At 43.8% G+C, this 12,395-nt stretch overlaps 1 protein-coding gene across 1 annotated transcript in view; it reads left to right on the forward strand.

Moving 5' to 3' along the window:
- LOC306751322 (uncharacterized protein) overlaps positions 1 to 12,395 on the forward strand; it is a gene marked incomplete at its 5' end in the record, with an annotated part of 59,889 nt that overhangs the window by 46,241 nt on the left and 1,253 nt on the right. Inside the window, 16 exons of the mRNA XM_079234884.1 lie at positions 2,242 to 2,535; positions 3,927 to 4,025; positions 4,445 to 4,609; positions 4,757 to 4,861; positions 5,070 to 5,128; positions 6,428 to 6,575; positions 6,660 to 6,764; positions 7,367 to 7,519; positions 8,172 to 8,339; positions 8,432 to 8,605; positions 9,158 to 9,247; positions 9,362 to 9,445; positions 9,704 to 9,822; positions 10,337 to 10,445; positions 11,098 to 11,261; positions 11,465 to 12,395. The exon at positions 11,465 to 12,395 is cut by the window's right edge and continues 1,253 nt beyond it. Coding sequence (XP_079091010.1) covers positions 2,242 to 2,535; positions 3,927 to 4,025; positions 4,445 to 4,609; positions 4,757 to 4,861; positions 5,070 to 5,128; positions 6,428 to 6,575; positions 6,660 to 6,764; positions 7,367 to 7,519; positions 8,172 to 8,339; positions 8,432 to 8,605; positions 9,158 to 9,247; positions 9,362 to 9,445; positions 9,704 to 9,822; positions 10,337 to 10,445; positions 11,098 to 11,261; positions 11,465 to 11,600 — 2,172 coding nt within the window. The 3' untranslated portion in view covers positions 11,601 to 12,395. The remainder of the gene's footprint in view (positions 1 to 2,241; positions 2,536 to 3,926; positions 4,026 to 4,444; positions 4,610 to 4,756; positions 4,862 to 5,069; positions 5,129 to 6,427; positions 6,576 to 6,659; positions 6,765 to 7,366; positions 7,520 to 8,171; positions 8,340 to 8,431; positions 8,606 to 9,157; positions 9,248 to 9,361; positions 9,446 to 9,703; positions 9,823 to 10,336; positions 10,446 to 11,097; positions 11,262 to 11,464) is intronic.

A 12,395-nucleotide genomic window follows, 5' to 3' on the forward strand; every position in this document is an offset into this window, starting at 1 on the left:
TTGTCCTCAGAAATAACAACTTTAAAACGCTTGTTTTCTGAATGGAGTTTGGAGTGCTAAGCTACGCTAACATTGTAGCTGCTCCATCAATGCTCCAAATAACATCATGTAGTCATACATATGGCAGCAACGTTATTGTTTATAGCATATAGTCAGTCTCTGGGTCATGCAGATACAGTTATACAAAGAGAGTTTGGTCTGGTCTCTGTAAAGTTATGAGGTATCAGTGTGGAGATCTGGGCCGCCACAGACGGCTAAAATGTATTTAGTCAATCAGTCACTTACAAGAGAATGAGCTAAAGAGAACCTTGGGAAACCGCTGGAAATTCAATGTGCCGTGATCCTGTAATTACCACTTGTGGTCGCTGTTTAGCAACCTTTTAAGTAAACTTTTCTTTAGTTTCTTCCTTTCTTTTCTGTAAGCATTATCATCTGGAATACAAGTGGGCAATATCCATAAAATGGACTATATGGAATATTTTTCAGACCCAACATAGCCTTAAAGTAACTCTGCTCATTGTTCTGCCCACAAAGATCTGAAGCTCCCAGTAACAATACAAAGATATGGTCTGAACTGTACGGTCACTGTATCGTCTGTGAAATCAGCCGCTACTAACCTGCTACACGTGCTGCTCAGACTTCTTGCTAACAGTGTTGTTGGGGATTTGTCATTGTGTTCACTTCTTTCAGCATGCGCCCGAGTCTCCTTACCTACACTCACCACTTAGTCCTCACCCGGCCGCCACTGAAGACAAGACAGAGCAGGCCTGGAGGGCCAGTCTTAAGAAACCAACCACAGGCCTGTCCCGCAGTTCAAACTTGCACCGAGCCGGCAGCGTCAAAGACCTGATCGGTAAATTCTCCGATCCAGAGCGCGTCTCTTCCTCCGGTTCCCCACAGAGCCCCTCATCTGGAACAGGACTAGTCCCAAAGTCCGCTCCCGCAGAAGCTCGCGAGCCTCCGAAGCCCACGTCGAGTCCGTCCTCGCTGGGCGGCGTCGGACAAGAGGACGGCGGGGCGGTTCCCAACATCACCGTGACCCCTCCGTTCAGGGAAACCCAGAACGTGGCTCAGTCGGCCCAGAGAGGCACCTACACTAGTAAGATCACCGCGAGAATAGATTGTCCAGTAAGAGGCAGCGCTGAGAAGACTGACTCCGAACCAAGGAGCAAAACCCAAACCGCAGAGTCTGGTAGAGACTCGGTGACTGACTCCGGCATGGGATCGGTAAGCAAAAGTCCTGAGCGACCATTTCGATGACGTTGCATGAAACGATAAGCTCTGCATCTTGAGGACGGCCGACAGCAGCTCATAAGTCGTCGCCTTGCATTCAATCCGCATGACGACCCGAAAGAGAGATGATCAAGCCTCCTCCAATCGTTTTAATCAAACGGCCTAAAACTCTCTGGCCTCACTTACTCTCCTTCTCCTTGATTCTTTTCCTGTAAATGAGCACGTTGCCTGTTTTTTTTGGGGTTTTTTTTTTTGCCTTTGGTCTGAAATAATGACAACAACCTTCACGCTACGAATGTGTTGATTTTTACAGCATGATTGCAGTAATTGGGACAAATTACAGTGATCAGGACACTTTTGTGCATTTTTGCATTCTGTTTGTTTCCGCCTGATCATTTGCTTGGTGAGAAAACATGACTCTGTTTATTTGGTTTACTGTGGCATATTATCTCCAGTATGTGCAAGAGGTGGAACAAAGTCATTGGTTTGCAAAAGTTACAAAAAAGTTACAAAAAAAGTTACAAATTTAGTGCTTCAACTCTTAATATAAGTGTATTATCTGTCTGTCTGCGCTGCCAAAAGCAAGTTTCCCTCCTGCTCACACGTTGTGATTGGCTGCTGTCTAGTTGAGTCAAACTATATGTGTTGTCAGAAACAATCCATTGATTTTTTTAGATTTGGGCTTTGGGAGAATATCAAGTCAAAAGGCCAGATTAAGTCACGAGTCCTTGGTGTGAAAGTCATGTTGCAATGCTTGTGTGTTTTATAGTTGCAGTAGATTCATGACTTAAGTCTGTAATAAAGACGGTTATTATTACTGGTGGTTCACCCATTGAGAAGCCAATTACGCTACCTGTCCAGCACCAAGCAGCAGACAGACAGTTAGCGACTAGCTCTTGAAAAAAACATCTATCGGCTAAAGAAGCCGGCATTATAAAATATATATGAACATGAAAATATTTCATCTATTTCATCCCTCCTTGCTCGCCCTCTGCCCGTCTCCTCCAGGAGCCTGAGTTGGATGTGAACAAGCAGTCGGAAAGCCCGTCAGAGGAGGAGCCCACCACACCCCGAGCCCTGCAAGCCAGCCAGAACCCCAAGTATCAGCTGTTCCTCAACAACGAGCACAGGACCAACGGGTTGAGTGGCAGGGATGCAGATGGTCCAGGAGGCGGCGGGACGGTGGGGGAGAACGGCCCCAGGCTGGCCCGATGGGAGACCAACCGGCTGGGGATGAACAATTACCGAGGGTCCCTGGAGTCCCTGGCCTCGCGGGACTGGGACACTACTATGCCTGACAGGGTAGGTGAGGCGGACCGTGGCCTCGGATCAGTTAGGTTAGACATCCGATTATCATAAAGAACCGTCTCCGTCATATTCCTGAAACCCAGAACCAGTTATCAAACAGTGCCATCTCCTGGACAGAACACAGCTGTAAGGTCTCCTATTGCCCATGAACTGCAATAACCTCCATCTTAGTGTTAAGAATGAAACCTGTCTAGTTATAAACAAACAAGAGAAACAATCTGCAAGCGCAATAAAATATAAAAGTGTAATTCTCCATCATTCTAGTGCAGCAATCTTATTCTATAATGCACTGAGAGAAGAATCTGATTTTAGGACTCAGTCAGCTGGTAAAGCATTTTGTTTAGTTATCATAAACATTTTTAATACCTCAGTTTTTCCCTGTTGTCTGGTCTTTAACATTGTTTTTAAAGAGACGATCCTCAATATATATTGATTATGTTGATTTAAGAACTTTCTTATTCTAAATCTAATTAAGTCCACTTTTAATTAAAATATGGCACTTTTCATAAAGCAGTGAAAAAGGCCATGATTAGCATACAGCTAAAGCCAAAATATATATAAATCATCGGGATGCTTTATGTATGCAGCATTAGTATAATGCAATGTTTCCTTTCCAGTTATTGAACAGCACCATCTCCTGGACCAAACAGAGATTTAAGGTTTCTCATTGGCCGATCTGAATCACTGATCACAAGAGTCTCTCAACTTCTTCTTGGTTGTTAACACACTTTTAGATCCTATAGTTTAATTTAAATTGATAATGTCTAATAAAGTCAAGGTTGAGAAACTCTTAATGATACAATTATCCTGCATCAAACATAATCAATATCGGCACCTTTTAAATACAATATGACACGCTTAATGACAATGAATTACACAAAGACAAGTATTTTCTCTACATGTGCATCTACTTTGAATAAATAAACGCAACAATAACTTACCACATATGATCACTTGTAATCAATAGCCAATCATATCGTCATTGTGAATAATTTTAGTGTGACTATTTATGCACCATTAGTAAGTATAGTTTTTGTAGTAATCTATATGTGAGAGATATTTTAGATCTTTACATTTTAAGGTTTTGCATTTGATTATAATTATTATAAAAAAAATACCGTACCTACGAAACCAGCATTGTCTTTGCTTCTTCTTACATAATATTGAAGGAAGAGCAAAACTTTGCAAATCAATAATGGTGGCTAAACCCGCACTGAACTGGCCTCCAGTCTGTTGGGTTGTGTCTCCACTGGCACTGCTCCGTGGTTTGGTATGAAGCAGTGGTCCTGCAAACAAATTAATCAGAGTTTATGGATCAAAATAAAACATTACGACACTTTTAGAAAATGTAAAAGATGTTTTTGTGTTGTGTGTGTGTGTTGCAGTGGGGAGTCGTCGACAGCCCCCCCAGAGCGTTCCACAGTCCGTACACCACCACGGCCTCCATGGACTACAATCCCATGCACCGCATGTCGGAGTTCAATGTTTGTGGTGCTTTCTTATTTCTTTATCTTCCATGGATTTGTTTTGTTTGTTCTAATTTGAACTACGAAACAATGTTTTGTCATGAATACTGTAAATTAAAGAGCATGCGTTTGCAACTTCAAATGCAGCTTCAGCAAGTTCTATAGAATCATTGCTTTTTATCCACACACATCCTCACGTGTACGAGCCCCTGAGAGGCAAGTGAGAATTATTCTTTATTTCTTTTGGGTGATCCATTTTCTAAGTTTGATTTAACCTGATTGTTTCCTCATCTGTCAGGATCAAGTGGTAAACCACTACCTCGTGTTCTGAACTAAAAGCGTTCATGTTTTCCTTATTAATGGCAGAATAGTGACTAGCCAAAATAAAGACATAACTGTATTCTTACAAAGCTTCCCCCCCTCCTCCTCATCTCCAGGTTCAAGGTAAACTGTCTCCTGCCAACTCAGAGATGAACATGTACAGCTACAACAGTCGCAGCACCAGTCCCGTGGGCACGCCCACCCTCAGCTCCCCCCGACCCCGTTACTCCGCCTACGACAGTCTGGTGAAGAGGAGGGGCGACCAAATGATCAACCACGCAGTACGTTTACTCTCTCTCTCTCTCACACACACACACACACACACACACACACACACACACACACACACACACACACACACACACACACACACACAAACCTGTGTCCAATGCCCCCCCATATTTCAACATCTGTTTTCGTTGCTGCAGGTTGCCTCCTCCAACCACTACAGTATGCGCTCTAACACTCTGGGAACGCCGAATAAAAAAAACTACATCGAGGAGTTGACCAAACAGATGGACGTCTGCCAGAAGGTAGAGGCCTCACCTGATCCATTCTGGGATGCACCTGCACTTGGTTGCACTGCGGTTGGTTAACATAAGTCAGAATGTATGTTGATGGTGTGTGTGTGTGTGTGTGTGTGTGTGTGTGTGTGTGTGTGTGTGTGTGTGTGTGTGTGTGTGTGTGTGTGTGTGTGTGTGTGTGTGTGTGTGTGTGTGTGTGTGTGTGTGTTCTCTCCAGCGTAACCAGTTCCTAGAGGCAGAGAGTGTGGAGATGGAGAAGGAGAGGAACCAGATAAGGTCAGACATGATGTTATTTTTTCTCTCTTCCTAATGGTTGCATGGTTTTTCTTTGGTTCATCTTGTTGCTTTCTTGCCTGCTTTTCTTGCCATTTTGTTTTGTTTTCTTCTTTTTTTCCACTTTATTGTTAAACTCAGTGGCGGGCCATGCATTTTGGACCTAGGCCTTCAGTGCCGTATGATATAGTTTACAGAAATACGCGCATGACAGGATGCTGCGTCATTAACGGACAATGCATGTAGTCCAAATCAAGAACCAGTCACATTTAGTTATGTAGCCGATGGTTTATCTTGCACCTATACTTCACTTTATTAATAAAACAACACGATGCAGCGTAGTTTGCACATGACGGCAACCACTTTTATTCTCGTTCCACACTAGAACGTTTCCTCTCCTTCCATTATTTTCTTCACAATAAAAGCCCCAGAGACGTACATCAGAACACTGCTTCCCATACAGCTGTTCAATTACTCAATATAATAGCTTACAGTTATAACAAAACAATCCAACAAAACTGAGGCACTAAAACACAATGAAGAATGATATTAACTACCGTACAATTATTATTAAAAATAATTATAATACATGTAGTGTATTTGTGAAAAACAATAAAATTATAAATATAGCTATAACTTTGTGATTCTGTTTAGGCCAGCAGAGAAGGCTTAGCTGGCCCTGACGGCCCACCACTGGTGAAACTCTCTTTAAAGAGATCCTTCAACCTCAAAAGCTTGAAGCTGGTGTCGCTCTTCAAAAGGGACACTGAAGTTTTACTTTAGGGAGTAACTTTAAGTCGAGATGCAATGAAATAACTCTTTCCGATCACCTCCCCAATCCTACTAGGCACCTATTTAACAATAAATGCAACAAAAAAAGGAAACAAAAATGTAATTTTATAGAATTTGTATGTCCAAGTCCAATTGCAACCAATAATATTATTACATACGTCCAAGAAACAATCTAAATGTGTATTTACATTTGAGGACCTCCCACTTTTTAGAGATGCAATCGAATGCAAAGGATTTGATTAATATGCCTTTAGTAACTCCACACCGCTCAAATATTCAGTTTCCCTGTGAACAGTACAGAAGCTGAGGACGCTCTAACTTCCGTGTCTCTGGGACTTTAACATTGGCCGTTGTTTGACTCTTTTTGCTCATCGGAAATGTAGTTTTTACTAAGTAATGTCAAAGTGTACTGACTCCGCCCTCAGTACACGTCTACTTCACCACGACAAGATGAGAACGGGGATTCTCGGCAGGTGGTCGTCTCTGTCTGATAACGGCCTCCCTCTGCAGGTTTGAGATGCGCGGCCTGCTGGTGAACAACGAGGACCTGCTGAGGACCAACGCTCAGCTGAGCAACGAGATGAAGAGGATGAGAGAGCAGATGACCGAGATGGAGAGGGAGAACCAATCCATGGGCGAGAGACATAGGGAGATGGAGGTGTGAGAGGACGGATGATGCATTTATACTGTCGGTATCCACAGGGGGGGTTTCCGTGACTGACTCTTTTCCTGTCCCGATCAGATTGAGGTGAAGCAGGCCCGGGACATGATGGTGGAGGCCAACACTCAGGAGTACGCCTTCAGCTTTCTGCAGCAGTCCCTCCAAAACAAGATCCATGATGCTGAGGTACGCAGCAGCTTCACAGTACACTGGTTGCGTGTGTTGCTGGACATTCATGGGAAAATGCACAAAACGTGACAAAATAATTGTGTAGTGTTGATCATCCAGCGAAAGAAATACAGTCCTGTCAGCTCGCAGAAATGCAGAATTCTAAATTCACATAATCCGATGGCTTCTGAAATGATTAATTTGGCTTGGGAATCATTTTCTCAGCTCATAAAGGAACACTTCATCCTGTTTGTTTAATCTCATACATAACAAGGCCATGTTAAAAACACAATGATAATTCATATTGTTACTTTTTCACAATGCAAAAGTTTCCAACTCCAGATAAACCGATGACGTTAAGGTTATAACGTTATGACATTGTTGGTTATAAAAGCGCATTCCAACATTGCACCTCGTTCATTGGCAAGAAAGAAAAAAAGTCCTCTGTGAAAATATGGAGGTGTACAATTCTCAAAAATCATATTGTCAGCTTAAATTAGTGTCATTCAATCAGTTCAATGTCTCAGTAAATCAACACGCACATTAAGACACACACATGAGGAGGCAGAGGTCTGAACGTTGTGTGTGTGTGTGTGTGTGTGTGTGTGTGTTGTGTTCAGGAGAACCTGGAGAAGCAGACGCTGCACGCCCAGACGCTGTCTGAGAAGTTGTGGCTGGCGGAGCGACAGCTGGAGGAGCTGGAGGTCCACAAAGACACCCAAGACAAGAGGACCACGGAGCTCAACAGCACCATCATCAGGCTGGAGTCAGAGGTACAGACGGGACGCTTTGGGGATATTATTTCTTTGATAATCCGTACCGTATTTCATAATACTTTACACGTACCTTCCTACGTATTAATGAAACAAAAAACACAATGAATAATTGCAGCAGAGGAATCTTGAGATTCATTGCTTTACAATTCTGCATAAACAAACTGTACTAATCTGTTAAATTCCAGTGAATTAACAAAGATTATAATTTGTAAAACTGTTTTTAGGAAACAAATGAAAATGCATGTATGCATAATTTTTTTAATTTTTATACTTAATATTTTATTTATGTATATTTACAGTTAACGAGAAATAAATCCTTTGAAAATAAGAAAGAATACAAGTAATAAACCATGCATCTGACAAAGAAATGCATTCATTTATATAAACAAATACCTGAAACCAAACCAGTGGATACAAGCCCATCTTTCCCAGGACACATAACATTTGTATTTTATTTACTTTTGTTAAAAACTAATAACACTTAGCAGCATGATACAGTTGTGTTTAACAAAATGAGAACCCAAATGCAAAGGTGGCCACCACAAAGAGCAGGTTGATGAAGGATGCTTTCCCTTGAGTGACACCTCTTCTGGTGAAGCCGGGTGAGCACACTGCCTGCTGACCCTCATGTCCCTGCGTGTGCTTCCAGCTGGGCGACACCTTGCTGGGCTCCACGCAGGCCTCGGCCGAGCTCAGCCTGCAGCAGAAGCTGCGCGCAGACAGCCAGCTAAGGGTGGAGGAGCTGGAGGAGTCTCTGCTGGAGAAGGAGCAGGAGATACTGAGGCTGCAGATCCTCGTCGACAGACTGCAGGGAGAGGTGCGTCCCACCGTCCGATACTAACAGAATGTGACCCGACCGCGTCGGGCCGGTAACGCGACGCCTCACGTGTTCCTGTCCCGTGCCTGCAGGTCTCCGGCAAGCTGATCGATAGGGAGCAGACGCTGGAGGAGGAGATCCAGATGAGAGAGAGGATCCAGCTGCAGTGCAAGCAGGCGGAGAGGTTGGTGGACGACCTGCACATGGAGCTGCAGAGCACCAACCAGACCAAAGAGGAGCTGGCCAAGCAAGTGAAAGTGGCTCAGGTACTGGATCTAAGTGCATATGTTTCATATGACAGTTTTAGTATTACATTTATTTTCTCATTCCATGAAAAGACCAACATCCGTGCTTTTTGACTTTACCCTTTCAAAGAGAACTTGTATATAACTTCAGCACAAAAACATATATTAATATTCACTTTTATGGGATGTCTGACTGCAAACCAATGAAACAACTTTTTCTCCCTTGAAGTGAACTCTCTCTCTCTCTCTCTCTCCACGGTGTGTTTGCATACGTGACCTTATGATTCAAACGGAGATGTCCACTTGAATTAATCAGTCATGCAAAGAGTGTGGGGTTAATGAGGTATTAATTATGCAAATCCCGTTTAAGCAATCGGCGTGCTAATCCCATAATCCTAAATGTTCATCGTGTCACTATTTCTGAAGATGCTTCGTCTGCGCCTGTTTTCTAAATAGCCCGAATGTGTTCCGCCGATGAGATGGCGGCAGACGGCTGACCTCGGATCAGAAGCTGCCTGGAAAAAAAAAAAAAAGTGTTCTGACAATGAGTTGTTACTGTTTGGACTCTGGCAGGAGAAGATGATCGACCTGGAGAGCGATCTGGAGGAGCTGCATGACAGCGAGCTGAGATGGGCCAACAAACACAAGAGAGCCATCGAGCAGGTAAAACACGCCGCCGAACAGGAAGCGATCGACTCCGCCGTCCCTTTACTCGCCGTGCCGTTGACTTTTGGCTGACCTGGTTATTAAGACGTCTATCTGTGTGTTGGCCGTCAGAACGAGCAGCTGCAGCTGAAGGTGATCCAGGAGAAGGATCTGAACGACCAGCTGGAAACGGACAAGGTCGCCATGGAGAGACAGGTACTGTGTGTGTGTGTGTGTGTGTGTGTGTGTGTGTGTGTGTGTGTGTGTGTGTGTGTGTGTGTGTGTGTCCTTTAATCAGATATGTCTTTGATGTTTCTGCACTACAATGTCTTGTTACTTATCGGCCGACAATCTATGGAGCTATTTAAGATAATGCACTCATGAAATTTCAACTTTCTCTCTCTCTCTCTCTCTCTCTCTCTCTCTCTCTCTCTCTCTCTCTCTCTCTCTCTCTGCCTCTCTCTCTCTCTTCAGCTGCGGGAGCTGCGTCTGGAGGTGGAGGAGCTTCAAAGCTCCAGAGTTCAGGAGGATGTGATCTCCAGAGCGGAGAGCAGAGTCAAAGAGCTGGAGAACATCCTGAGGACAGAGGAGAGGTCAGCCCCGTGACCTTTTAAACAAAATATTAAGCCGTGTATTCCGGCTTTGTCTGTACGTTCGGTCTTTTCTCAGTAAATCCTTCGGGGGAATTTCCTCAAGTTTGGCACAAACAACCTTTTCACCAAAGGACGAACTGATCAAACGTTGGCGGTCAAAGGTCAAGGTCACAGTAACCGTCCGTCCAAATGTTCTCAAATGTGACACAATCGGATGGACTGAAGACAAACTAATAGGATAACATGTGATGGCAACTGTACGGAGGCATGTGACCGCCAGGCCGTCATTCTAGTTTCAAGATCTTTTCTGAAAAACCTGTTCCTGAGGCAGGCCAGCCGTTCACATGGTGAACATCGGGAACAAGAGAACAAAAAAACGAAACAGAAACCCATTCCGTTCTGGGTTTATAACTCGTGTGACGGATTAGTCTCCTCCTCTAGCAAGTTTCCAAAAGTCTGCTGATTGCCAACGAGGTGTCGCCATGGCAGCTAACTGTGTGTTTGTGTTCTGCAGGAACAAGTCGGTTCTCACCAACGCCGTCGGTAAACTGGAGAGGAGGAGCAACGAGCTGAGCGACCAGATGGAAGAGGAGCACAGGATAGCGACCGAGCAGAAAGACCTGGTAACACAAAATATTTTTAATTTCAATGAAAGGTTGAACACAGACATGACACCAAGTACACCATGAATCCTTATCAGTGCCACAGGAAGATAACCAGTGCCTATATTAGCTGTAGCTAATACTTTAAATACACACATTGAATTAACTGTATTTGTATGTAGAAACGGAAAAGTCAACTGTTTTACTACAGCGTAGGAACACAAAATAAACAATTTTGCTGTGAATTAATTGCAATAAACAGATATAAAGGGATGCCGAATTCTACAAAATGGTGCGTTATTTTTGGATATTTACAGTTCTTTGAACATTTTCTTTTTAGGTAATCCCTATAATAACATAAAATGCCTTGTGGGCCTTCCATTTGGTCACATTTGGTTAAGTTAAGTTACTTAAGTAACTTGGGGACACAGTTCTCTGGGACTTTTTTCCAACATTGCCCTTGTGAAATCTTTTCATCTCGCATTTTAACATTACCCTCGAATACATTTGGTCGTGAACCATTAACACACGTGAACACAGTGACAGCCATCACGTCATATTTCTTTTGGGGAAAAAAGTAGGCGCCTACAACCTTGAGGCCGTTTTCATGTGTGAACATGTATGGTCCAGTCCCGCCCCTCTGTCCCACCCTAAAGCTGTGATTGGTCCCCAGATGGCCCAGAGGATACGCTCTCTGAAGCGCCAGCTGAACGAGGCGGAGGAGGAGGCGAGCCGGAAGGAGACGCAGTACCGCCACACCCAGAGGGAGCTGGCCGAGGAGAGGGAGACGAGCGGCCGGCTGCAGAGGCAGCTGCTCGACCAACACCTGCAGACCAAGTACGTACTCTGACACACACACACACACACACACACACACACACACACACACCCGTAGCCATGGCATGGAGAGGACCTGCAGTTTCCTATGCATTAAAGGCCCCAAAACACATACGGTCTCGTTCACGTTTCGAAGTTCCTTATTATCATCGCCATGGTCGTGAAGTACGCCGCCGTAAGTCTTCCCCGTCTTCTCTTCACAGGCGGAAGGAGACTCTGTCGATCCGGCAGACCCTGGACAACCTGAGGCTGGACCTGAGCGTCGACGACGAAGACGAAGACGAAGACCAGCTGCCGCAGCAGCAGCAGCCGCTCGCTAACAACGTCACCAAAGTCTAAACACATTGTCTCGGTACGAATCATGACATGGCGACCAGACACTAGCAACCTCTCTCTAAACCTGCCACCTTCTTAAAAGAAGATGAATGATGAATTTGATCAAACCCAAAAGTCCCCCAGGATATTTTCCTACGGTATGTTGAATTTCGTAACAGTAATTTGTGATTTCCTAATAATCTCATAGAAAGGACTATGAGATATGGCTTTAAAATAATGACAGTTACTCTTTTTCCTTAAAGATGCTTGGAAAATGATTGTGTGCATGTTTTGCTGACTTCTCATATGCACTGACTAAAATAATATTAATTGAAATTATTTGAAAAAGTACCAGTTGAACTCTGGGGCTACAGTGTTTCCTCTATAATTAGTATCAAATTACGGAGTTCTTTGCAGAAACCTTTTAAAGAAATCACACAGCCGACATGTTTATCGACCTCTCCTGGCCAAGGCAGGAAGTGCAACAGAAAACTGTTTACCAAAAAAAAAAAAAGAAGAAATCCCAAAGAGCAGTGAAGTGAGAAACTCCTGGTGGACTCGCCGTCGCCGTGACGACGCCTCGATACACGAGTCAACAATGAAGTCAGACGAGCATCACCTTTTCTTCATTTCTATTACATAGAATATTAAACAGAATGGTGGTCTAAAGGAAATAAATGTACAGGAGCTCGGCGCAGAGAGATGCCGACATAAACACAAAGGGGAAATTAAACATGACAAGGATTTGATAAAAAAGTGCCTTGTAGTTTTTAAGCTTTACGTTTTTTTTTCCCGCTTTTTTTTTCTTGTAGTTGCTGT

This window comes from Taurulus bubalis (genome assembly GCF_910589615.1).
Source record: "Taurulus bubalis genome assembly, chromosome: 19".
NCBI classification, from domain to species: Eukaryota; Metazoa; Chordata; class Actinopteri; order Perciformes; family Cottidae; genus Taurulus; species Taurulus bubalis.